Source organism: Salvia hispanica, chromosome 5, assembly GCF_023119035.1.
Source record: "Salvia hispanica cultivar TCC Black 2014 chromosome 5, UniMelb_Shisp_WGS_1.0, whole genome shotgun sequence".
Classification (NCBI taxonomy): Eukaryota; Viridiplantae; Streptophyta; class Magnoliopsida; order Lamiales; family Lamiaceae; genus Salvia; species Salvia hispanica.
The window spans coordinates 32691715-32714822 of NC_062969.1; the positions used below are offsets into that span (position 1 = coordinate 32691715).

General features: G+C 33.5%; 3 protein-coding genes across 4 annotated transcripts; 2 read left to right on the top strand and 1 right to left on the bottom strand.

Annotated features, from left to right (window-relative positions):
* The first annotated feature begins 5183 nt into the window (after positions 1 to 5183).
* LOC125191096 (DNA ligase 1-like) lies at positions 5184 to 8877 on the top strand. The gene is made up of 9 exons (XM_048088556.1): positions 5184 to 5389; positions 5470 to 5575; positions 6086 to 6366; positions 6647 to 6752; positions 6822 to 7175; positions 7256 to 7332; positions 7418 to 7542; positions 8103 to 8432; positions 8668 to 8877. Exons 1-9 carry the CDS (start codon positions 5298 to 5300, stop codon positions 8688 to 8690), a joined length of 1494 nt encoding a protein of 497 aa, XP_047944513.1. The 5' UTR covers positions 5184 to 5297; the 3' UTR covers positions 8691 to 8877.
* Positions 8878 to 10096: 1219 nt separating this feature from the next.
* On the top strand, positions 10097 to 16363 carry LOC125188926 (zinc finger CCCH domain-containing protein ZFN-like). The gene is made up of 11 exons (XM_048086026.1): positions 10097 to 10260; positions 10353 to 10513; positions 10721 to 10783; positions 11109 to 11228; positions 11845 to 12117; positions 12422 to 12730; positions 12939 to 14449; positions 14624 to 14735; positions 15376 to 15478; positions 15592 to 15802; positions 15886 to 16363. Exons 1-7 carry the CDS (start codon positions 10221 to 10223, stop codon positions 13218 to 13220), a joined length of 1248 nt encoding a protein of 415 aa, XP_047941983.1. The 5' UTR covers positions 10097 to 10220; the 3' UTR covers positions 13221 to 14449; positions 14624 to 14735; positions 15376 to 15478; positions 15592 to 15802; positions 15886 to 16363.
* Positions 16364 to 16776: 413 nt separating this feature from the next.
* On the bottom strand, positions 16777 to 20732 carry LOC125188927 (protein TRIGALACTOSYLDIACYLGLYCEROL 3, chloroplastic-like). Of its 2 annotated transcripts, none has more exons than XM_048086028.1 (10): positions 20474 to 20732; positions 20262 to 20360; positions 19901 to 19996; positions 19680 to 19757; positions 19534 to 19595; positions 19358 to 19433; positions 17802 to 17909; positions 17413 to 17588; positions 17251 to 17335; positions 16777 to 16986 (listed from the first exon to the last, which is right to left on the bottom strand). In XM_048086028.1, the coding sequence occupies exons 1-10, from the start codon at positions 20636 to 20638 to the stop codon at positions 16948 to 16950; spliced, it is 984 nt and encodes a 327-aa protein (XP_047941985.1). In that variant the 5' UTR covers positions 20639 to 20732; the 3' UTR covers positions 16777 to 16947. The 2 variants fall into 2 exon arrangements, with proteins under 2 accessions (XP_047941985.1, XP_047941986.1); XM_048086029.1 differs by having other exon boundaries at positions 19901 to 19991; positions 20276 to 20360; positions 20474 to 20615.
* Positions 20733 to 23108: the final 2376 nt, after the last annotated feature.

Here is a 23108-nt window from a genome sequence, read left to right on the forward strand (position 1 = left end):
AGTTGCTCCAATAATAGACAAACTTTAGTAGAACTTTTATCTCATACTATGCAACTGAAGGCATAATGATTAGGGGCCTAATGATGGTTAGGGGCCTATCCCACAAATAAATTAAGAATCCACCCAATTTAACAACCTAATGTAAGATGAATTTCTCACATTAATTTCTGAATTTCGTCCATAAATTGGAGACAAAAGACTTAACAAAAATCTCAAGATTCAACAATCATTCTTCACTAATTCGATGAATTTCACAACTTCAATAATTGGATAAATTTCACAAACATATAGAATCAATTGCTTGCATATCATCAACAAACACCCGTTACAATTAACAAAACATCAAATTATCAGCCTAATTGAACAATTTAATCAAAAACCCTAATTTACAAAATCACCTAAAACCAAAACAAAAAAGCCAATAACCAACCAATAAGTGAAGAATGTTGAAGGATTGAAGAAAACTTATCAAAATAAAACGAAAAATTGGAAGAAGTCGCCGGAAATCGCCTGAAATCGCCAAGAATCGCCGCTGCCGTTTTTCCCCTGCTGTGCGTTCTGCGTCTGAGTTTTGGAGGGGTGTCTAAATTCAAAGTAAAGACGCATGTGCGTTATGCGTCTTAACTATAGACGCATGTGCGTCATGCGGCTTTTAAAAAAAATTAAAAATTGATAGACGCATGATTGTTATGCGTCTTTAGTTAAAACGCGTAACCCTGATGCGTTTCATTATAGAAAGACGCATGACGGACATGCGTTTCTCCCAAACTGGGAAGCTAAAAAAAACGCAGTATTAAGATGGAATGGCTATTGTAGCCTAGAACAAAAATAGAATTAACCCAATTTTTTTTAAACTTTTTAAACTTTTTTTAAAATTTTTTTTTTTGATTTTTTGATTTTTTTAAATTTTTTTATTTTTTTTTTAATTTAATTTTTTTTTATTCAATAAAAACTTGCTGGAGTAAATAATGAACTATATTCACTACATAATGAACTTAATGAACGTATGTTATGAAGTAAATTTTCGCATTAATTACATACCGAATTTACTTCAACTGAAAGATAATTATTTCATAACACATTATGAAGTAATAAACTAATGGAATGAAGTAACAGCATGACTGAATGAAGTAATAAATTAACAGGATGAAGTAATAAACTAATGGAATAAAGTAATAGTATGATTGAATGAAGTAATAAGTTCAGAACTACTACTTGACGTTTAACACAGTTAACATTGTATTACAATAAAATGTCATATTTACTTCATTGCTAACATTCAAAGTTACTACCGCTTACGTTTAACACTAAAATTTGTTGTATCATTAATGTATTTCAATAACATGTCAAAATTACTTCATTACATACTTCATTTAGTTCATTATTTACTCCGACAAATTTTTATTGAAGAAAAAAAAATTTAAAAAAAATTAAAAATTAAAAAATTAAAAAATAATAAAAAAAAATTTAAAAAATAAAAAAATAAGATTAAATAAGATTAAATAAAATTAAATTAAATTAAAATTAAAAAAATTAAAAAAAAAGAGTTTTATTGAATAAAATATTAAATTAATTATAAATTAATCCTAACCACAAGCTTAAGAAAATGTACGACCCTAATTTGGTCTCTAGTTCGGTCTTTTCATATCTTTTGTCCTTTTTCCTTCTTAATCCTAGCCCCACGATTTTGTCATCTGACGGTTAGATTAATGCCACGTGTCATTTAATAATGCACATTTTCATTCTAATAATGCACAGCGGCTAATAATGCAACATTATAGACTAATAATGCACATTTTCATTCTAATAATGCACAACGGCTAATAATGCAACATTATAGACTAATAATGCATTGATCACAACCATCCAATTTAAGGATCCAAGGGCTGAGATTAAGAAGGAAATAGGACACTTAGGGTGCAAAGGAGCCTAACGTACCCCTATATATATATATATATATATATATATATAGGATATACTAATATGCTAACTAATTTTAAAGTGCTAACATACATCCAATCACGTGCTGTCACGTGGCACGAAAAATGCAATATTGTACATTATATTGTACTTTCTCCATCCCACGAGAAAATGCACTTTTTTCTTGTTAGCACGTCTCATAAGAATATGCACATTCTAATTTTGGAAACTCATTTTTTCTATGAGGCAGGACCCATTCTCGATTAATAATACTTTAATTATGTTTTCTTTCTATATCTCTCTTATTTTACCAATTGTACATTAAAATCCGTGTATAATCCTAAATTTTATACAGAAAATCCCCTACAATAAATTTATTCTATGTCCACTACAACATAATGTGTAACTCTAGCTGATATGTCTAAGGTTCCTATCACACGAATTTTTTAAGAATATTTTAGGGATGTCAGTGTAACCCGTAACTCGTGGACTGGTTTGAATGGCCCGCCAAATTTAGAGGTTTAAGGCTGAAAATTTATAGCCCGATTAAAATCCGATTAACCCGCACCTGATTAACCGCAACCTGTTAGGGCCAGACCCGAAAACCCGATAAAATCTTTATTATTCTATTTTTTTTATTCCTAATTCGACACTTAATTGATTAATTTTATTATATAGATTAGTTAAAAAGTAACTTTCAATTTTATACTAAATATACAAATTATATATTGAATTTTTATTAATATAATGATTGATGAATAAATTAAATTCTTCACGTTCACTAAAAAATATTTAAATTTCTAAAACATGCATTAAAATTTCACGAAATATCTCAAATATTAGTATTTGATCTTGTTTATGATTGAGTTTAAACATATATCTCAAATTTATCATAATTAATTTTTTATTACATTTTATGAATATAACTAATTTTCATCATTATTTATTGGATTGATCGCATGTTAATCTTATCGGTAGCAACCCGATTAACCCGCTGGGCTAGCCCGAACCCGAGCTTTTAGGGTTAGGGCAGAACTTTTATAACCCGAAAGAAATCACAACCCGATTAGCCCGCAACTCGAGATGGGTTGGTCCGAAACCCGACGGACCGACCCGAGTGACATCCCTAGTATATTTTATTTCTAAAAATGTATCAAAGAATACTAAATTATAATTGCCTAAATGGTAGAATAACGTTGAAACGCTCCAAATATAATCAAATAAAATTAATCATTTATGTTTTCTTAAATTAAAATTAGGTAAATTTCTCCATCTATTACATATAACTTGAGACGTATTTTGTTGTAACTTTTCTAACATTACTTGGATCATTTTAATTTTTGAAAAAAAACAAAATATATAATCGCTCTTGTTTTCATTATATCTTTTATTAATTTTTTCTTCTTTATTTTTTTTCCATTAAACTCAGTAAACATAATTTTTGTAAATCACAAGTAATATGCGACGAAAAAAGTACGAGTAGTGTAGTTTGATTTTGACTGTAATATTTTTAAGAAAAACAAGAAACTACAATGTCTCGTATTTTAAATTAATATTTGTATAAATTATATTGTACTTTAATTTTGTCATAGGAAAAAAAACTAGACTCGTATTCTATTTGTTATATAGTATTGCGAGTAGTAATTAAAAGAGTGAACTACATGAAAAGTTTCTAAGTTTTCATTTGTGTTACTGCAGGCCCCTAGGAAAAAAAAATACTTCCATACAACCCTAACCTTAAACATAATCACATATCTTGTTTTTTCTGACTAAAATGCCCTAAGCCCTAAAAGGGCATTTTTGTCACTCCATTATATTGTTGAAATGTGATTTTTATGACATTTTTGTCAAAAACTTCTTATGTAATTTTCTAATAAGTTCTGGTATTTTATACATAATTAAAATTTATCATTATTTACACTTTCTAATTTTTTTATAATATACATATTTATCATTAACCGCATTAATTAATATGAAAATAATAAAATGAGACCCTTTCTTCCTTATAAGACTAATTTTCTGATATTTTTTTAATGTTTTCTATTTCCCCTAATTTTATTTGTTTTTTACCTTGATTTATCAATCAATTTTATTTATTATGAAAGTATCCAATTTTGCAGTATTAATTTATAAATTCACGTTGTCTATTAATTTCAGATACTATTATTAGCAAACCATATGTTTTCATATGATGTTAAAAAATTTAAGTTGAAACTAAATTAAAAATTTTAATAAAATATCAATAAATAAAAATTTGTCTTAAAGTTAGCCTTAGATTAACAAATTAGTTAAATGATATATAATGAAATACTTCTTCCGTTCCAGTTTAAGAGTCACATTTTTCTATAAAAGTCCGTTCCAGTTTAAGAGTCACATTTTTCTATAAAAGTCCGTCCCAGTTTAAGAGTCACATTTAAAATTTTTCATATTTGGTCATACAATTTTACCCCATTGTTCATCAAAATTATATCAAAATATCATTATCTCTACATTAAAATAACTCAAAACAAAAATAAAAAACCAAAAAGTCAAAAAGGGACCCACCTTCAACCAACTCATTTCATTTATTACACACTCCACCGTCTCATTTCATTTATTACACACTCCACCAATTTCTTTAAACTCGTGCCATACCTAATTGGTACCCCTAAACTGGGACGGAGGGAGTAATATTTTAAATGTCAGTGTTTTCAAGAAAATAATTATTGTATCATTTGGTTAAATATGAAATACTATTTTTTATTCTATGTATTATTGATTCAGATTTTATTTCATAAATAACTTCATTTTTTATATTTTTTGTTGTTTCTCAATGAATTTCCTACATGATGTAAGTAGTATATTGTTATCATTAAATAGAAATAGAGGAATATAAGAAGTGTAGAAATATTGACAAAACTTTAATCACGTATAAAGTATCAAAACTTATTAGAATATCACATAAGAAATTGCTGACAAAAATGTGACATAATTCATATGTCAGCGAATTTAGGGATTGCTAAAAATGCCCTTCAACGAATTCGGGGCATTTGGGCATTTTGGTCAGAAAAATGGCTACAAATATATGATATATGATTATGTTTAAGATTAGGATTGTGTGGAGGTATTTTTTTTTTCTAGGAGCCTGCAATGACACAAACGAAAACGTTAGACACTTATTATATAGTTCACTCTAATTAAAATTAGAGTTCGATCGAAGATTGTGATGCGGAAAAGGCATACGACGTCTAATTAAAATTAGAGTCCGATCGAAGATTGTGATGCGGAAAAGGCATACGACGTCGTGCTGCTGTTTTGTGCGAACACAAAATCCCCCCAAAATTTCAAAACCCTCACTCTGATCGGCAACTTCCACCGCAGCTGTATCCGAAAAAGTTATGGCTGACGAAGATGAGGAGAAGCAAAGGCTTGAGATGCAGCTAGAGGGCGCAGTGACCGCTCGCCTTCAGCATTTCAAGGACCAAGCCGAGTATAGATTTCTAGCCATTTGTTTGTGTGTTTATGATAACGCCTGCCTTTTTATACATAATGTTTTGGATTTTGCTGCAGCTCACTGACGTTGGAGTCCGTAAGGAGACTCTTGGAGAAGGACTTAGGCCTTGACAAATTTTCCCTCGATGCACACAAACGATTTATTCGCCACTACTTGGAAAAGGTTAACTGTTTTCAGATGTTTGGCAATCTTCAATTTGTTAATTCAGTTGCTGAATGAGCGCTGGTAATTTGTAAGGGATTCAATGTTACATTTTCGAACTCTGGATTTTGGTTGGTGTTTCGAGAAGACATTATTGTTGATCTTAACAATAATACGTATGCCCTGTTTAAACCCTAAAAATGGTGCTGCGTTGTGTCTGACTGTTGATGTGATTTTATTGGAATTGTTTGAAAAGATTGAACTGTTAACACACTTTCACTGATTCTGCCCTTAAGTGCTCAATTTTGATGATAAACATAGGTTCATTACATCATGAGTGGACTTGTGCTGCCTAACTGTCAGTTAGAAACTGGTGATACTTGTGGAATCCTTGATATATTTCACTCGTTGCACTTAAAAGTACCAAAACACTATAGTGTTCAAGTATTTTGATTACTGGAATCTTCGTGTCATCTTGGGGTGTTGGAGGTTAGTTCTCTTGTAACAATATCAAATTTTTGTTAATTCCAGATAATGGAGGCTGCTGATGAAACCAATGCTGACCCGATAACTGCAAACATGGACAAAGATGAACAGACAAGTATGGATGAAGAAAAGGCTTTGCGTAAACAGCAAGATGCTAAGAGTGATCCTAAAAAATCTAGCCCTGGAAAAGACGAAACAATGGAGGACTCACCTATAATGGGTGTTCTTACAGCGAAATCTGTAGTTGGCACTCAATCTTCTTTGAGTGAAAGCAGTATTAAGCAGGCCATTTTGGAAAGAGCTGATCATCTTCAAGCTAATTCTGAGTCAGTATTTTTGATTTTGTGAACAACTGAATTGATTATTCTTTCATCCGATGAATTTGTTCATTTCATCTCCCTGCAGAAAAAATGAAAAAATAGTAACGTAAGAGTCTGGAGAGAAAAATATTGAAGAAATATAGTTATAGCTAGAATTGGTGCTTATAGTTTAGCTTTACTGCTAATGTTCAGCTATTTAATTGACAGTCTCTTATAGTAAATTGTTACTTTATTCTTGCAATTGTCTGTTTAAAAAAAAGAATAAAGTTTATGCTCTGTTTTTCAGAACCATATCGCTTGCCGGAGTTCGCCGACTTCTAGAGGACGATCTTGGTCTTGATAAAAACACCCTTGATGCTTTTAAAGAATTCATAAGTCAACAAGTGGATGAGGTCAGAACAGTTTTTTGTACATCTATTAATTTCTCAAATTGATTGCTGACTGAATGTATTGCTATTTAGGTATTGAAAGGGGATAAGTCTGTGAAAGATGTTAAGAAAAAAGTCTCACGGGGCGTGAAAAACAGAAAGTTAAAGAAGGGCAGCAGTGAAGAGGACTCTGATACTTCACAGTGTGGAAGCGATAGTGATGAGATGGGTGATAAAGTGAAATCAAGGAAGGAAGCTGCTCCCAAAAGAAACATTAAGAAATCGGAACAGCGAAAGAAACGTAAAATCTCTGAAAATGCAGATGTCTTTCCGAAGAAGCCAACCAAGCTTTCAAAAAGGCAAAAAGAGGAGGATAATAACTCAGATGAGGATGGAAATTTATCTGAAGATAATCAATCCCAATCATCTGGTGAAAGATCAGTCCTGGTTAGTTTTATTATGTCAACACCGTGCTCACTTACCCTATATGTGCCTTTAATTGTACCTAATGTAAGCATTTTAACCAGAGGAAAGAAAAATCAGCTCCTGTTTATGGGAAACGCGTAGAGAATCTGAAATCAATAATCAAAGCTTGTGGAATGAGGTTTGTACATCTGTTTGACCCTCTGTTTTACAACCTGTGTTTGCAATTCGTTAACAAGGTCACATTTTTTGGTCTTTATTGTCAGTATTCCTCCTGCTATTTACAAGAAAGCTAAACAAGCACCAGACAACAAACGAGAAACCATTTTAGTGAAGGAGTTGGAGGGTATTCTCACAAGAGAAGGGCTATCGAAAAATCCCTCTGAGAAAGGTAATAGATTATTTGGTATGCTCATATTATGTGCCAAATGTGGGGACAAGTATGTTAAAAGGTTAAGATGCATGTCATGATCTAATCAGAACCTTAGTTTCAGAAATGTGTAAAATTTAAATATATTTTCTAGAACCGAGAGCTCTGAATTGGAACTCTTGCCAATTAGTTAGGTTTAGTTTGTTTTAAATTGGATGTTACTCTGCTCTGCTTCCAGTTCCATATCAACATATCAATGTCCAGATGACAAGCATGCTGTATGAGCTTGAAGAACGTTTCTCTTTATAAAGTGTCATGGACCACACAAGATTAGCTTTGGTAGATGATGTTTTGAGACATTAATGTTGTCTTTGCGTGAAAGGGAGAAGATCATTAAGTTTACAAGATATTTTGGCTGATGAATTGATTTCAAACTGGCCACAGTGGCCTTTTAATTTGACTGTGGCTCTGAAAGGCTTACTGTACCTACATTATTCTAACTTCTCTAGATCCAGTTTTCCTCACCCCCAGCACACACACCCCTCTGTAGATGAATAATGCTGCCATTTTCATTATTTCAGAAATCAAAGATTGTCGAAAGAGAAAAGAAAGAGCCAAAGAACTTGAAGGCATTGACATGAGCAATATCATATCCAGTTCAAGAAGAAGATCAACGTTTAGTTTTGCGGCTCCAGAGAAACCTGTAGTTCGTGGTAAGAAAGACAAGGTTGATGATAAAGATAGTAAAAAGCAAGAAAACAATGACAAAGATCTCAATGATGACAACGAGAAAGAGAAGGAGAAGGAAATGGAAGAAGAGAAGGAGAAAGACAAGGAGGAGGAGGCAGAAGACGAGGAAGAAGATGGCGAGGAACAAGATGATGAAGATGAAAGTGAAGAATTTGATGAAGGTAATATTGGTTGATTTGTCTTAATTTTCTCATAATTGCGCGCCTTAATCAATTATTTGTGTATTCCTTTTGAACACTTATAAATTGCACTTTGACACACCACCTGTTTGCTAGCGAGCTTTTTTACTGAGATAATTTAGAGCCCTCTGGACTGTTGATGTAACAGTGCAACAGAGGAGCAAACTCTATTACCCTTATGGGAAATATTGATATGCAGTTTTATGTTTCTTTGCAGATGATAACGAAGAGAGTGACTAATGTGTGGTTGCGGAAGTATTTGTATCTTTAGTAATTTTATTGTGTGGTTGGGTTAGGTATTTTACATTCCTTAATGTTGGATGGAACTTATTAGGCATTTGTAGTGTAATATTGCGTGATAAATTAATTCCCAAGTATAGGGTTGACATATTATACAAGCAAGTGAGAATACAATACATATTGCGCAGTTGTAGGTAGATATAGAAATGTGGGGATGGTTGTGGTGTGATTGTGACATAGCATTTCATCTTGAAAGTGGAAATGTTCACTTTTGGTGGGTGGAAGGAGGCATTTCATTTGGGTCAGATCAGATGAGAATTTGTTCCAGTCTTTTTTTTTTATCGTACTAGACAAGATGTGAAAAGGCCAATATTGCTTTAGGATTTAGGAGTAGTATTTTTTAAAGCTGAGTTTCATCTCGTATTTTTGTTGTTTTAAGATTAATGATGTTCGCATAAATAAGCTTTTATGGACATACATAGAATATTGAAATGTATCTGCTTTCTACTCCCTCCGTCTATGATACGTTTTCCTTTTTAGTTTGTCCAAACTAAAATGACACGTCCTTTTCTGGAAACTTTTTCTCTCCAATTAATACATCCAACTACTTTTTCTCACTTCTATTCAAATATTCATTTTTCTTTCTCTATTTTAATACTAACATCCACATTTTTTCTCTCAATTAAACACATTAACCAATAACTCATAAAATCTCATGCCGGCCAAGGAATTTGTCATCTTAGATGAGACTGAGAGAGTAATAAATTTTATAATTACATGACTTGTGGCAGTATAAGAAAAACATTTATCGGGCGAATGAGTTTGAAACAAAAATATTAAAACATTTATCGGGCGAATGAGTTTGAAACAAAAATATTTGATGAATTTTGATTATCCATACAAAATATTTTACAAGCGTTTTATAGTGATACAAATTGTTTGAAGTTTGCATTCTTTGGAGCACAAGACTTTAAAAAACGACATGCATGAAGAAAGAATGAAGTAGAGGAAAAAGAAAATAAAATAGATAAAAAGGAAAGAATAAATTTTTTTTCTAAGATACAAATTGATTAACTGTGTCCACATTTCAATTTAGTAGATTCTCATTAACTTTTTTACTTACGTAATGATATTTTTGTACCAATATAAAATAATAATAAATGTTTTTTTATCAATATGAAAACAATAATGAAATTTTTACATACTTTATGTAAACATGTTAAAATAAACTAGGAACGTACTTATTAAATTAAAATAAACACGAATGAAATATTTGAAAATAGCTTTAGGATGGAAAACGATTCGTGGTTGGATGTGGTAACATGTGGCAGAATGAGAAAGCGAGTAGAATGGAAAAGAGAGTTGATTTTTAGAGTGTAGAAAGAGTAGCAGCATTATTTTAGTTTTAGTTTTAGTTTTAAGTTTGAGTGTTTGTGTGGAGGAGAGAGAGAGAGAGATCGCCCATCCCTTCCCTTTCCTTTTTCCTGTATTCGCTCCTCCGTTTCTGAGGTCATGTCATGGTGAATTTCAATGTCCGTCACCGCCGCTTCCTCCTCCATGCACCACCAAGGTACTTAATGCCATTCACACATAATTCAATTCTACTTGTGCACTTTTTAATTAGAAGATGAATTTCTTACTTACTGCTTATCTGTTTACTAGATGTTTTGTGGCAAATGAACATGCGATCAAGGGAACAACATATGGAATATGGACCATATCCAGTGCGTGAAGGAGAACCCGATTGTTCATACTACATTCGAACTGGAGTATGCCGATTTGGCCCTACATGTCGATTTAACCACCCTCCTAACAGAAAGCTTGTATGTTATGCTCTCTCCGCACTTCTTTTTTAGATTCGATTAACAATTAAGATAATTAAGTAAAATAGAGTGTTTCTTTTTGCTGTAAATAGAAATTACTCCTACTCAACTTTAATTTTGGAGCTCCTGTCTCTGGATTGTTTGCTGGCTATACTATTCTATTTTTTTCCCTTACACTTAATCTGAAATTATCAATTTAATTTATAGGCTATTGCCACAGCAAGGATGAAAGGTGAATATCCAGAAAGGATAGGACAACCTGAATGTCAGGTATGTGTCTATACAACTTGTATCTTCATTCTTGGCATTACATTTTCTCTAGCCATATTGGTCCCATGTAGACTGACTCTTTTCATGATTCCATAAGGGTTTATTATGAAATTCTTTTGATCACTTTTGTTTTGACTTTAATTATTTTCCTTGTAATGTTTTGTCTACATTTGTGTATTTTCCTCTGATTTCTTTGTAGCCCTAGTCTTTTTTGAACTATGAATGCTGTCTTTTGTAACTTTAACTTATTTGACTTAAGTTCTCTATTTGCTTCTGACAAGCTTCTTCGTTATATCACATTTGAACATTTTTGTCTTATCTTCAGTATTATTTACAAACGGGGACATGCAAGTTTGGAGCCACATGCAAATTTCATCATCCTCGAGACAAAGCTGGGATCACCGGACGAGTTTCCTTAAATGTTTTGGGATACCCACTTCGCCCGGTCCACACTTATACCTCCCTGTCGATGATTTTCCTTGGTTTAGTTTCGTAGCTGAATTTTGGGATACTATTGATATACAGTCATTTTGCAATAGTTTTGATAAATGATCATTTTTACAGTTGCTAAGTTGGGTTATAAATTACTGGTTGATGTTTACAGGCTTTAGCTTTCTCATTATCTCTTATAACACAGTCTCAATAAAAATCTGGATGAGAATTCGCAGTGGTGAGAAAAAATTAGCCTCACTTTTCTAAACTGGATTATGAGTATAGTCTAGTATGAGAGGAAAAAGATGGATGAGTTCAAGGCCTGATGAAGAAAGCACTTTATATGAAGATCACAATTGCTTGTGTTCTAGTTCATGAAAGGGAAGGGGCTAAGCTAGGCTTCTGGATAATATGTACCTTCATAAGAGAAGGACGCATATGAGTTACTGCAAAAATCCTTGTTCCTCACTTGAGAATGGTTTTGAGTAAACAGTCCGTTCTCGAGAAATTTGGTGTTTTCTTCACCTAATTTACATAACTGACAGTAAATTTTTAACAAAAGTAACTTTTGCATGTTTTTTTCAAGCTTTCTTGTTTTAATTTAGTTTTTTCCATTGTTTTCTGTGCAGAATGAGATGGAATGTGGATATTATATGAGGAATGGACAGTGCAAATTTGGAAGTACTTGTAAATTCCATCACCCCCAGCCATCAAATATGACGGCATCTTTACGTGGTTCTGCCGTATATCCTCCAATTCAGTCTCCTACAACCAGCCAGCTGTCATATCCATTGACAAGAGCTTCTTTTATAGCCAGTCCACGGTGGCAAAGCCCTTCAAGTTATGCACCACTTGTCATGCAGCAGGGAGTGGTATCTGTGCCTGGATGGAACACATACATTGTAATATTTCATATGAGTTTGTTTTCTTTATACTTAATTGCCTGTATGGCTTTGCTTTGTCTAAGCAAGACAGATTGGAGCATGCCAGTGCCCCAATCATAGTAATTATTAATTGCAATCGAAAACTTAAATCACACTTCAGCCTTGTGGTATGAAAAATATGCATGTATGAGGTGCTCCCTCCCAAACCTGTTTCTCATGGAGAGTATTAAATAGTGAATTTCAATTGGTTGGATGCAAGATCCTTCCAAAAAGTATCCAGCTTCAGGATAAAATCTGAATTTGCTCATGCATGGCTTTTCAGGGTCAACTCGGTTCAGTTCTATCTTCTGAAAACCAACCTCCTTCAGCAGTAAACATCCAAAATGATGGAGCATCACATCAGGGCGACTCTGGAAATGTTGCATCTGAGTATGGTGCTGTACCAATGGGATATTATGCATTCCAAAAGGATAATGTATTTCCTGAGAGACCAGATCAACCTGAATGCCAGTTTTATATGAAAACTGGGGACTGCAAATTTGGTGCAGTTTGCAAGTTTCACCATCCTAAGGAAAGACTGGTTCCTGTTCCTGACTGTCACTTGAGTCCAATTGGACTTCCTTTACGGCCGGTAGGTTTTCTCACCAACATTTATTTTTTCCTAGCACACTCCTGAGGACAATAAACCAGGAATGGGTCTCTGCCTTCACTTTCAGTTATTCAATAGTTAATTTTACATACAAGCCTGTACCTTTTTGCGATGGTGCCTAACCTTTGGATTATTTTTCAAAGTCAGCATTTTTTACCTTTCAAATATATTTCTTTGTTGTTGGTTGTAGGGGGAGCCTCTATGTGTATTCTACTCGCGATATGGTATCTGCAAGTTTGGTCCAAGTTGCAAATTTGACCACCCCATGAGAGTTTTTGCATACAATACCCCTGCCTCATCATCAACTGACCCTACAGCTGTTCGTCGGTTTTTGGCATCTTCACCGGGAACAGTTCCAATAAATTTCTCCCCAGATGGACTCATCGACACAAGCTCCACAAGAAATAGGCGGCTCTCTTTGTCAGAGACTATACAAAAATCCTCGGGTGACAATAACACTGACTCAGAGTGAAAATATTTCTTCCAAAAGTAATTGAGTTATTGTCCTATTTACTTTGGAAGATAAATAAATAACAGCTTCCTGTATATTCATTTCCCTGGCTGGAGATGTACATAATTCAATTCCAAGTCGATCTGCTTTTCTGAAGATGCAGTTCAATTGACTAGATTCACTACTTAAACTTGCTGCAATGTATAAATCTGCAAATGTTATCACATTTGTTAAAAGGCAGTGGTGGATGTTTCCAATTTTTGAGAGCCGTCATCATTTTCATATATTTCTATCACTTCTGACAGTCTTCTGAGCATTTGTTTTTGCAGCAGGGTTTGCCTCTCCGGCAATAGTCTTCCCAAAACTATACAGGGTCATTCCTTGCGCTAATAGCTATTTCTGCTGATTATGGTTGATTTCCTCTGTGTTTAAAATGCTTGCTATGTCCCCTCCATTTCATTATCATTAGTAAGAATTATCATATAGTTTCCGAGCATTACTTTGTTAACATGAGCATAATTATCTCTCCACTAATTTTTTAGACATCTTTTTCTACTGATTAATGTTAATGTCCTATTTGTCTGGAACTCATGCTACATCCATTCGTGTAATGGTTATTAGTGAGGATTATCACAATTTGTGAGCATAATTTTGAGAAGCTAAGGTGTTAGTATTCTCTTATTACCAATGTTTGCTTCTTTAGTTTCTCTATCAGGAATCTAATGTCTCTCTTCATTGACCATGCTAGTGGTCAAACGATTAGGTAATTATGAATTTATGATATGTGCTATTACCTGTCAGTGATGCTATTAGGCTAGTAATTTTCTGTGTCAGCAATATGTATGGTAATTTATGACCAATAGGTTTCTGTTAAACAGTATTGATGTAGAAGTAAGAAAAGTGCACTGGATCTGTTGAAGTAAGAAAAGTGCACTGGATCTATATCCAGACACGTCAAACTAAGTATAACCTATTTTTGTGGTTTGTCTAATTTAAGTATGGTTTGTGGGTCATATGTTCTATGGAAATGGGAAGGGACTGGAAGCAAGTGTTTTTAATTCAACCTACATTGATTCAAGTTGTATGTGATTGAGTTCTAACATAATCTGATCAGACTTAAAGATAAAACCATGAAAAAAAGATACTATATCTTTCTATAAGAGCCAAGTCCAGGGGTAGTTGTTCCATGATTGAAAGCAATTCATTGAGAAAGCTAAAGATCAAGTTTTGCTGTGCCAAAACAGAATCAGGTAACTTGTGGTATCTATCTGTCTGCTTTATTAATTCTTTTGAATTGTAAAAAGTTTTCAAGTTCATAATTATCTCTTTGTGTAGAGCTCTACCTATGCTTGCTTCTACACACTGAAGCTATAAGGAAGTATGGTCAACCTAAGTTGAAATAGTTTTTAATTTCTCCTGAGCAGCTCAGAGATTGCTATACTTATCAATTAGGATCTGCAAAGAAACAGCGAAGGAAAAGTGGCGTGCTTCACTTATCCTATGTAGCAGTATATTTTTCTGAGGGGCAATTAGCAGGTATTCTACAAAATTAAGACATAAATTTTTCCTCACATGACTTCACCATTTCTAATTTCTTGAATCACTAGAGGTGTTTGATTGCAATAGCCATCTTTGTCGGGGTGTTGGCTCTCTTTACTTATTCTGTTACTCTTTCATTTACATGTTTGATGTGTTAAAACATGCATGGTATTACACTTGTGTACAAGTGTCCTTCCTGGCATGGAGGCTCTTTTAATAAAAAAAATGTACTTGTAGAAAGAAGATTATTAGACCGAAGGAAATCTGTGTGTTTAAAAAGTTGCAACAAATTTTACTTTGATACTGCTGCAGCTCTCTTTCTCTTTCATTTGTACCATGGCCGAAGAAAGCATGAAATGCCATAGGTGTGAAATGCCCATCTGCAAACTTTAGCATTTCTTCTTTTTGGTTTATTGAATACAATTAAACCCCCCAACCTTTCCTCCTCCCTTATACACACCTTCAAACCAAAACTACTTTATTTATTATCTAGCAATATAGTTAGATCCATGTTCATACCCATTCACTATCACTTCCCTCAACAAGAAACATCTACTTCCATATCTCCTTCCAGATTACAGTTCATCACCGCCAATTTCCTGCTTCTTTTGTCGACTCTTTTAATTCCTTTTTGAAGAACATCACAGGCAGTAAGGAATGAATGCAAGTATTCGTGGAATTTTCTGGTGTGCTGATTCTTTTATTCATCTCTAGTCGCCATCAACAACTGATTGTTTATGGTAAGTTTCTCTCTCCACCACTTTTATTTTCTTTTTGTGTATCAGAAGACAGGTTGATTGTGAAAAAAACCCATCTTGAAAAGGAGTGCTGGTGATAAAAAAAATGGTTGCAGGTGGCGGCGGAGGATATGGTGCCGCTGGGGAAGGAGATGATGGTGATGTGAATGATAGCACAAGGAGTTGGGGAGCTTTCAGATTTGTTCACTTTGCACTTGCTGTGGAGGTGAAAGCAGAAGCTACTGTTTGCCATCTCCATGCTGCTATGCTATCAATTGCAACATTCCAAACAGGCCCTTTGGATCTGTTCTTTCACTCCCAAAACTTGTAATTGCTTTGGATGCCATGTCTAATTCTTGATATTCTTTTTTATTATTTTCATCATCATCAATAATGCTGGTTGCTTTCAGTTGCTGGCAGTGAAGCTGAACAACAAAATCTCTGCTGAGATTCCTCCATGCAAGGGATAGTTTGAGGATATAGCAACAACAGAAACTCTGGGGAGGGACCATACCTTGCAAGTCGTTGGAAGTTGTCGATTTGAGCTCTCTCAACGATGCTGTATCCACATGGTCCTAGCTTGGATTTTTGTCCATCTCACATAGTATGCTGAATGGATCCCTACCGAGCTGGTTGGTCACATTCGAAGCAATCAATCACATAACATAATTGTCTCTCAGGGATCATCCCACAAGGCAGGGCTACTGAGGGCATTTGCAGGCAACCCGGGTCTCTGCCACAAGGAGTCATCATGCAATGGGAAGGGACAGCCTGCGATGCTATTTAGATATGGGAGTGAACAGGGACTGACTTCAGTGAGGATTTTGTGTGTAACTAGTTTTGTAAGTTTCTATACTGGTTATATTGATCTTTGTTTTTATGGTCTAACCATAAACTCTACATGTTGCAGACCGAGAAGTAGTGATTTTGATGGTGGAATCCCTCGCTGTGAAGAGAAGCAAAGATGTCTCACGCAGCATGCTATTTAATCATAAAATATAAAGTATTAAAATATTAATTTATTTTTTAATAAAATGGTGGGGTGTGAGATTGTGCTTCTCTCCACAGCAGGAGATCTAAATTCGGAAAAGATTGATTACCGCCTTGTGTTTACTTATTAAGTACATAAATTGTCTTGTTTTGCTATGTTAATTATTTTATCTTGTCCGTTTTCAATTGAGAGTCAAATCAAATTCGATTTGGTATAGTGCAAAAAGCAAACTGAAAAACCATGATTAGATTCTATAACACACTATGCCATCGATGCTATTATTCCTCACGTGTTAACAGAACATTAAAAATAGCATCAAAATGTTTTAAAATGGGATTGGATACTTAACACTCAGCATACAAAGTAAAATAACATGCTGGATTACAAAATAAAATGAGAAATATAATTCCCCAGAAATAAACACTATCACATTCCTTCGAATACATGGAGATGGATATTGTAGACACAGACAGAAGACTGCTTAATACCTAATTGGCCCATCCAAGCTCCCAGATGCAAACTGAAACCACAATTCATGTATGAGAATCATTATTTAAACCACAAATTAGAGTTTGAGAAGGGAAAATATAAATATTAACAACTCTAAACACTAGAAAAGGTTCATATGGAAATCTCACATGATCATGATTCATAATAATTACTCATTTGCATTTTGGATCCTAAACATACTGGAAAAAATTTGACTCTTTCATTGCATCCCCACAGATAAAATCCCATGATACTGCACAAGGAAAATATGCACATAGAAAGAAATGACATTTACCTGTCGAACAATTGGATTTGTTGAGGAAGAGAATTCATGAGTCGTTCCTTGCCAAACAGCCCTTCCTTCGTACAAAAACAACAGCCTGGATATGGTATTTGGTATTAGAATGAGAAGTAGTAGCCTCAAGTTGTGTTCAAAAGGCTAGAAATTAACCACTACCTATCAACAGCTCTTTTGATTGTGCTATGTTGATGAGTGACTACCACATAGGATGCAATCTTCCCAGGCTTCCCAAGTGCATCCTCACCTTTCATATGAACCGAGCGAATGAGATCTTCAACAACAGTTGATGCAATTGGATCCAGACCAGCTGTTGGCTCGTCATATAGGAGCACCTATTCAAAAAACATTTGATGTATGGTTGACTAAGAAATTGATGATATTTTTACTTGGATAAAGCAAATTAAATTGTATTTCATGATAATACGTTGCATATCCTTATAACACCAAAAAATACAAGCCAAAATAGATATAAAATCTTAACCTTTATGTGTAAGCAGAGCACCAGAATTTTCTTTGGTAGACAAGAAAAGGAGAACAAAAAATACCTCGGGTTCAATCGCATGCTTTGTTGTATCAAAAATGATGGAACGAGCAAGGGCAACTCTCTTTTTCATCCCACCAGACAATTCAGAAGGTAATCGATCTTCAACTCCCTGTAAAAAGAATTCACTTAAACTACCCCTGCCTTGGGAAATGAGTAAGTCCTTCCACTGTATGGCATACAAACTATTAACCTGGTTACATTTTCTGAGAAATTTTGCTGTCAGATTCTTACTCCTAAGTAGGTTCATCAGATTGACCATTACATATTTTATGTGTGCATCATGATATCATCCATAAGAACTAATCTCATTTAGTCCACGCTATATTTAATTGGTTTTACAAATAATATGGAAATCAAAGCTCGATTTGTTATTTTATTCATTTATTTGAAGTTACAAAGAAAATAACCAAATGAAGCTATTCTTAAGTAATTTGTAGAATTAATGACATCAATAATAAATTTTGAGGTATAGAATAGAATTAAAATAAATGTATAAAACAAAGCAAATAATGCTAACGAGGACTAAACAAGATCTTAGTATATTACTATATATTTATAGGATTGTAATAAAATCTGAATGTGTTTATACAAAACTAACCAAATATCAGGCTTATGATTCGGAAAACAGACAGTTGTTATTAACGTCACTTGGCAACCAATTGAAACAGATAAGATTGATTTTGCCAATTAATGCAAAATCGTTTGTGGAAATAGCGTGATTCGTAGAAAATATGACATGATTCCTACAATTTATGCTATGGTGAAGTAAATGTATTGTTATGCTGATGTACATTCAATGTTATGATGAAGTAAACTTTCGAATTTGTAATGACGCCTTTCATTTTCAATGACAACCGTAACTCACTTTCTCTCTTCTAAAATATCACAAAACTATAAATTCCATACAACTATATCGATTTAAACCATTTTTTCACAAACCATGTATCCAAACTAAAAGTAATTTTATTAGGATTCTACCAAATTATTTGATTGCATATGTTCACATGAACAAACTGTCAAATTTTCATGAAAAAATGGAACATATAAGTATCTCGGCATATTTGCATTATGTTGAATTAAATCCAATGTTATGCTTAAGTTAATTGAATGCCATGCTATGCATTATGACGATGTAAATTCAATTTTATGCTGAAGTGTATTATGTCGAATTTATTGATGGTGCCAATAACAATTGACAACTACCCTTAAATGTCATGGGGTTATATACTTGTGTTGTACTAAAGTAAATTTAATGTTATGTTGAAGTAAACTCAATGTTATGTTGAAGTACCTGTTCTAATTTGTTGATAGCCCAAAAGACATCCAACAACTACACTTTATTACCGCAAGGTTCATATAATTTTGGACAATTTTACTCACATGCTGAAGAAGGTATATTGAAACGAATTATTATGAATTCCCAACCTTCCATTTTTTAATCTAATGGATGAGTTTTGGTTTTAATTCTACATTTAAGTGTGTGTGTGTGTATGTGTGTATGTGTGTATGTGATATGCTTAGATGGTAGCTAAGTGGATGTGATCATTAACCACATACCTTTAGGCCCACAGCAGCTAGAGTCTCTGTGACGAGTTTGGCAATTTTATCCGCTGGCATAGTTGAATTTTCATATCTGTCACAGAAATTGAAAAAATAATTTAATACATAACTTAAACATGAAATACAGTTGATAACAATGAAGCAAAAACTAATTATAAAGACAAATATCTTACAACAGAAACCCGACATTTTCACGAACAGTGAGAGAATCAAAAAGTGCTGCACTCTGAAAAACCTGTTACATTGGGCAGTAGCTTCAAAAACTGTCTAGATTAGAATCCCTGAAATAATAGAGGAGGTGCAAACAATGTTATCTCACCAAGCCAATTCTTAGGCCAGATAGTTCCTCATCACTGATCAGCCCGTGCCGTCTTCTCCCGCGAATCAATACCTCACCCTAGTTGTTCAGAATTAATGAGAGACCACAAGAAGACAGTCAATCTCAATCTAAAGTAGCTTCCATCAATAATAATAATAATATCAGTATAAAGTACAACATAATACCAAATGAAAGGAAGGAAGTTGGAAGAATCAGATTACCTTGTCTGGAGCAAGAAGGCCGGCCATAATCTTCAAGATGGTTGACTTTCCAGTCCCAGATGGCCCAATAATTCCGACAGCCTCTCCATGCCTAATCTAAAAAAGAATTTTAAGTTTGTGAATGGTAAACTGAGAATGATTTAGCTGGTTCCTGTGGGATCACAAGCTTATTCACTAAAGTTGACAAAATATAGTTAGTTAGAAAAAGGAGCACGTAACCAACACAAATGAAGAATGGTGATGATCTCATGTAACAAACAACCCATTCCTTTAACAAATCACCACTTGCAAACATTCATTTTCTTCCTAAAAGAAACACATAGGACAACGTATGCATTTGTAAGTTAAACAAGAAAATCACCTTAAAGCTCACACCTCTTAGTATGTGCTTTTCCCCAAAGGATTTGTAGACATCTCGGCATTCAATGAGCACATCTGACCCATCCTCAATGTGAGCACCCTGGAGAAAAAAATGAGTATAATCCGAAAAAAGCATCTAAATGTTCTCATCACCTATCACAATAGAGAAGCAAGCAAACAAACAAAACCTTGAAAGGGAAAATGAAATAAAACCTTAAAGTTTGCAGGCTGGTAATTTTGAGGCGGAGCGACGCAAGCACAACAAACCCTTCTTCTTCTATTTATTGAGGAAAGCGGCGGGAAAGATGGGAACAGATTAGAGCGGCGGAGAGAATCGAAAGCGGTGAGAGGGTTGTGAGAGATGGAAGCCGCGGCCATCCTTGATCTTCCAGCAATCCAATTTCCGATTACCGCCGGAGGAGGAGTGGCGATCGCTGCCCATCTTCGTTTATAGGAGTAGTACTATACTATTTATTTTTCTCATTTTTTAATCATAAATTCCAATCTCAGGAATGAGTAGAAATAGAATGTGTTATTTACTAAATCCTCGTCCTCCAATTATCTACTTTGATTCTTTAAACCAATTTTAAAAAATTTAAAAGAAATTGAATCGTAAAAGTTATGGTATAATAATCTCACTTTTGTATACTAGTATTAATTGTGTAAGAATATATAATAAGAATAAGTTAGTGGAATATAAAGCCTACTTATCATTTATGAAAAAAATGAAAGTAAAAAATTAATAGAAAATAGATAAAAATGACAAAAATGGACAATTAATGGGGAACGAAGAGAGTGTTATCTTTTACTCCATAAAACTATTAAAATCAAAATATAAATAAGTCAAATATTTGTTACTCTCATGTCACTGAAAAAAAAACTCCACAATAAATAGACAAAATTATAAATGACATGAGTTTTAACTTTTAATGTATAATTGGTAAAATAAGAAAGAGAAGAAAGGAAAATGTGATGAAAGTGGTAGTGTATTATAGAAAAGTATTTATTTAAAACTTTTCATATGCAGAACTGGTCTAATTTTAGTGGACACTCTAAAATAGTAAAGTTATTCTATTTTTTATGAACGGAAGTAGTACTAGTATAACTATGAATTTTTAAAAAGGCGAGTTTAATCAGTTAATGCACAATTTTTAAAAATGCACAGGTTAAATGAATCATTTGCAAGTAAGATAGATAAAATTTAATAATGATTGAAGTATTATTAGAGCATCATCAATCGTGCCCTTAGCTAAGAGCATGGTTGTGATCTGGTCGCACTTTTATTCATTTTATATTTCATGCTCTTAGCTAAGACATGATACCTGATGTACTTTTTATTAGCACTAAATAAACTTGCAAGTACACAAAGTATATATAGTATAGCTAATGGTCAGTACCGGATATCGAACACAGGGAAAACTATCACAGACTAGCTACCTTCTACTAAGCTTCTACTACTATTTGAAAAAAAACAAGAAATTATGGTTTTTGAAAACAAAAGATTTAAAAAAGAAGAACAAATAACAATTGCAAATAAAAACACAGAGATTAGATAGATGAGATAAGGGAATTCCAGGGATGTACTTTCACAGTTATGGTTATACAACTACAACACCTAGCACAACTCATACTTCACTAGAACGAGTCACAGGTATATTGTCCATGTGACACAAAGTGGATTACAGAAACTAGGGGCGTCAATCCTAAAAGCTCCTAAGACTTCTAATGTTCTCACTCTCAATTAACAGTGTTGTTTTAAGGGAAGCTAATTGTAACGTCAACAAAGCTCTTCTAACTCGCAAACCTCTTCTCACAATTATGTTGCAAGTCAATAGATCATCACAGAATGTGTCTCTCAAACGTGAAGCATCCAACACTTAGAATAGAAGCGAAGTAATGAACAAAACGGATATTACATAAATAGGAATTGTATAACCAAAATCGTTACTAACACATCGAATTCTATGAATTTAGTTACACATAATTGAATAAGCTAAAAACATAGTTTATAGGAAAAACAAAGAAAAGATAAGAACTATAATAATAGAACCCAAAGGTTGAAACTTGTAGTTTTGATCTTCTCTTGAATCCTTCTTCAAACGCCTTTGATCTTGATGAACAGTAAAAGGACTCTCAAATATTATCTTTGAAAATTATGCAGCAAAAGATCTCTTATTGATGAAGCTTGAGGGGGTATTTATAGCCTTTAATCTCATGCTCTGTATGGTAAATCTTGGAGAAAAGTAGGTTAATTCTGTGCATCACCGGAAGAGCACTGCTCTTAGCTAAGACAGCGTTGGGGATGTTCTTAGTGAAGAATGAATCTCAACTCAATATAAAAAAAATAATACTGTAATAAACTTTTAAAATTTTTTAAGAAATGAATGAGTATATTTAAGTGGAGTAATAAATATAAATTTACGATTATATTTCTTCAATCCTATTCCAATTCCTATTTACCATTCCCATCTGTTTAAATGATAAATTCAACCTATAATTAATTAACATTACACAAAGTTTCAGCCCATAATGAACTTGCTACTATATGAAAATAATATGATTCTAAAATTTTATAATTATGAGTTTGGCTTAATTAAAAGGAATATAGAATATGATTTGATTCATAATTATTAAACTATTATGTTTGGTTTGATTATTAGTAGTCCTCTGTTGTGGTCAAAGATGAATCACTTTTCTTTTGGGTTTACCTCAATCAAAATGATTCAATATTAAAAATAAAAACACATATATTTTCAAGTTTTACCTATCTCTCTTACTTTATTCTCTCTAGTTAACACAAAATAAAACTACATAAAATCTTGTGACGTTCAAGGAATGAGTCGTCTTC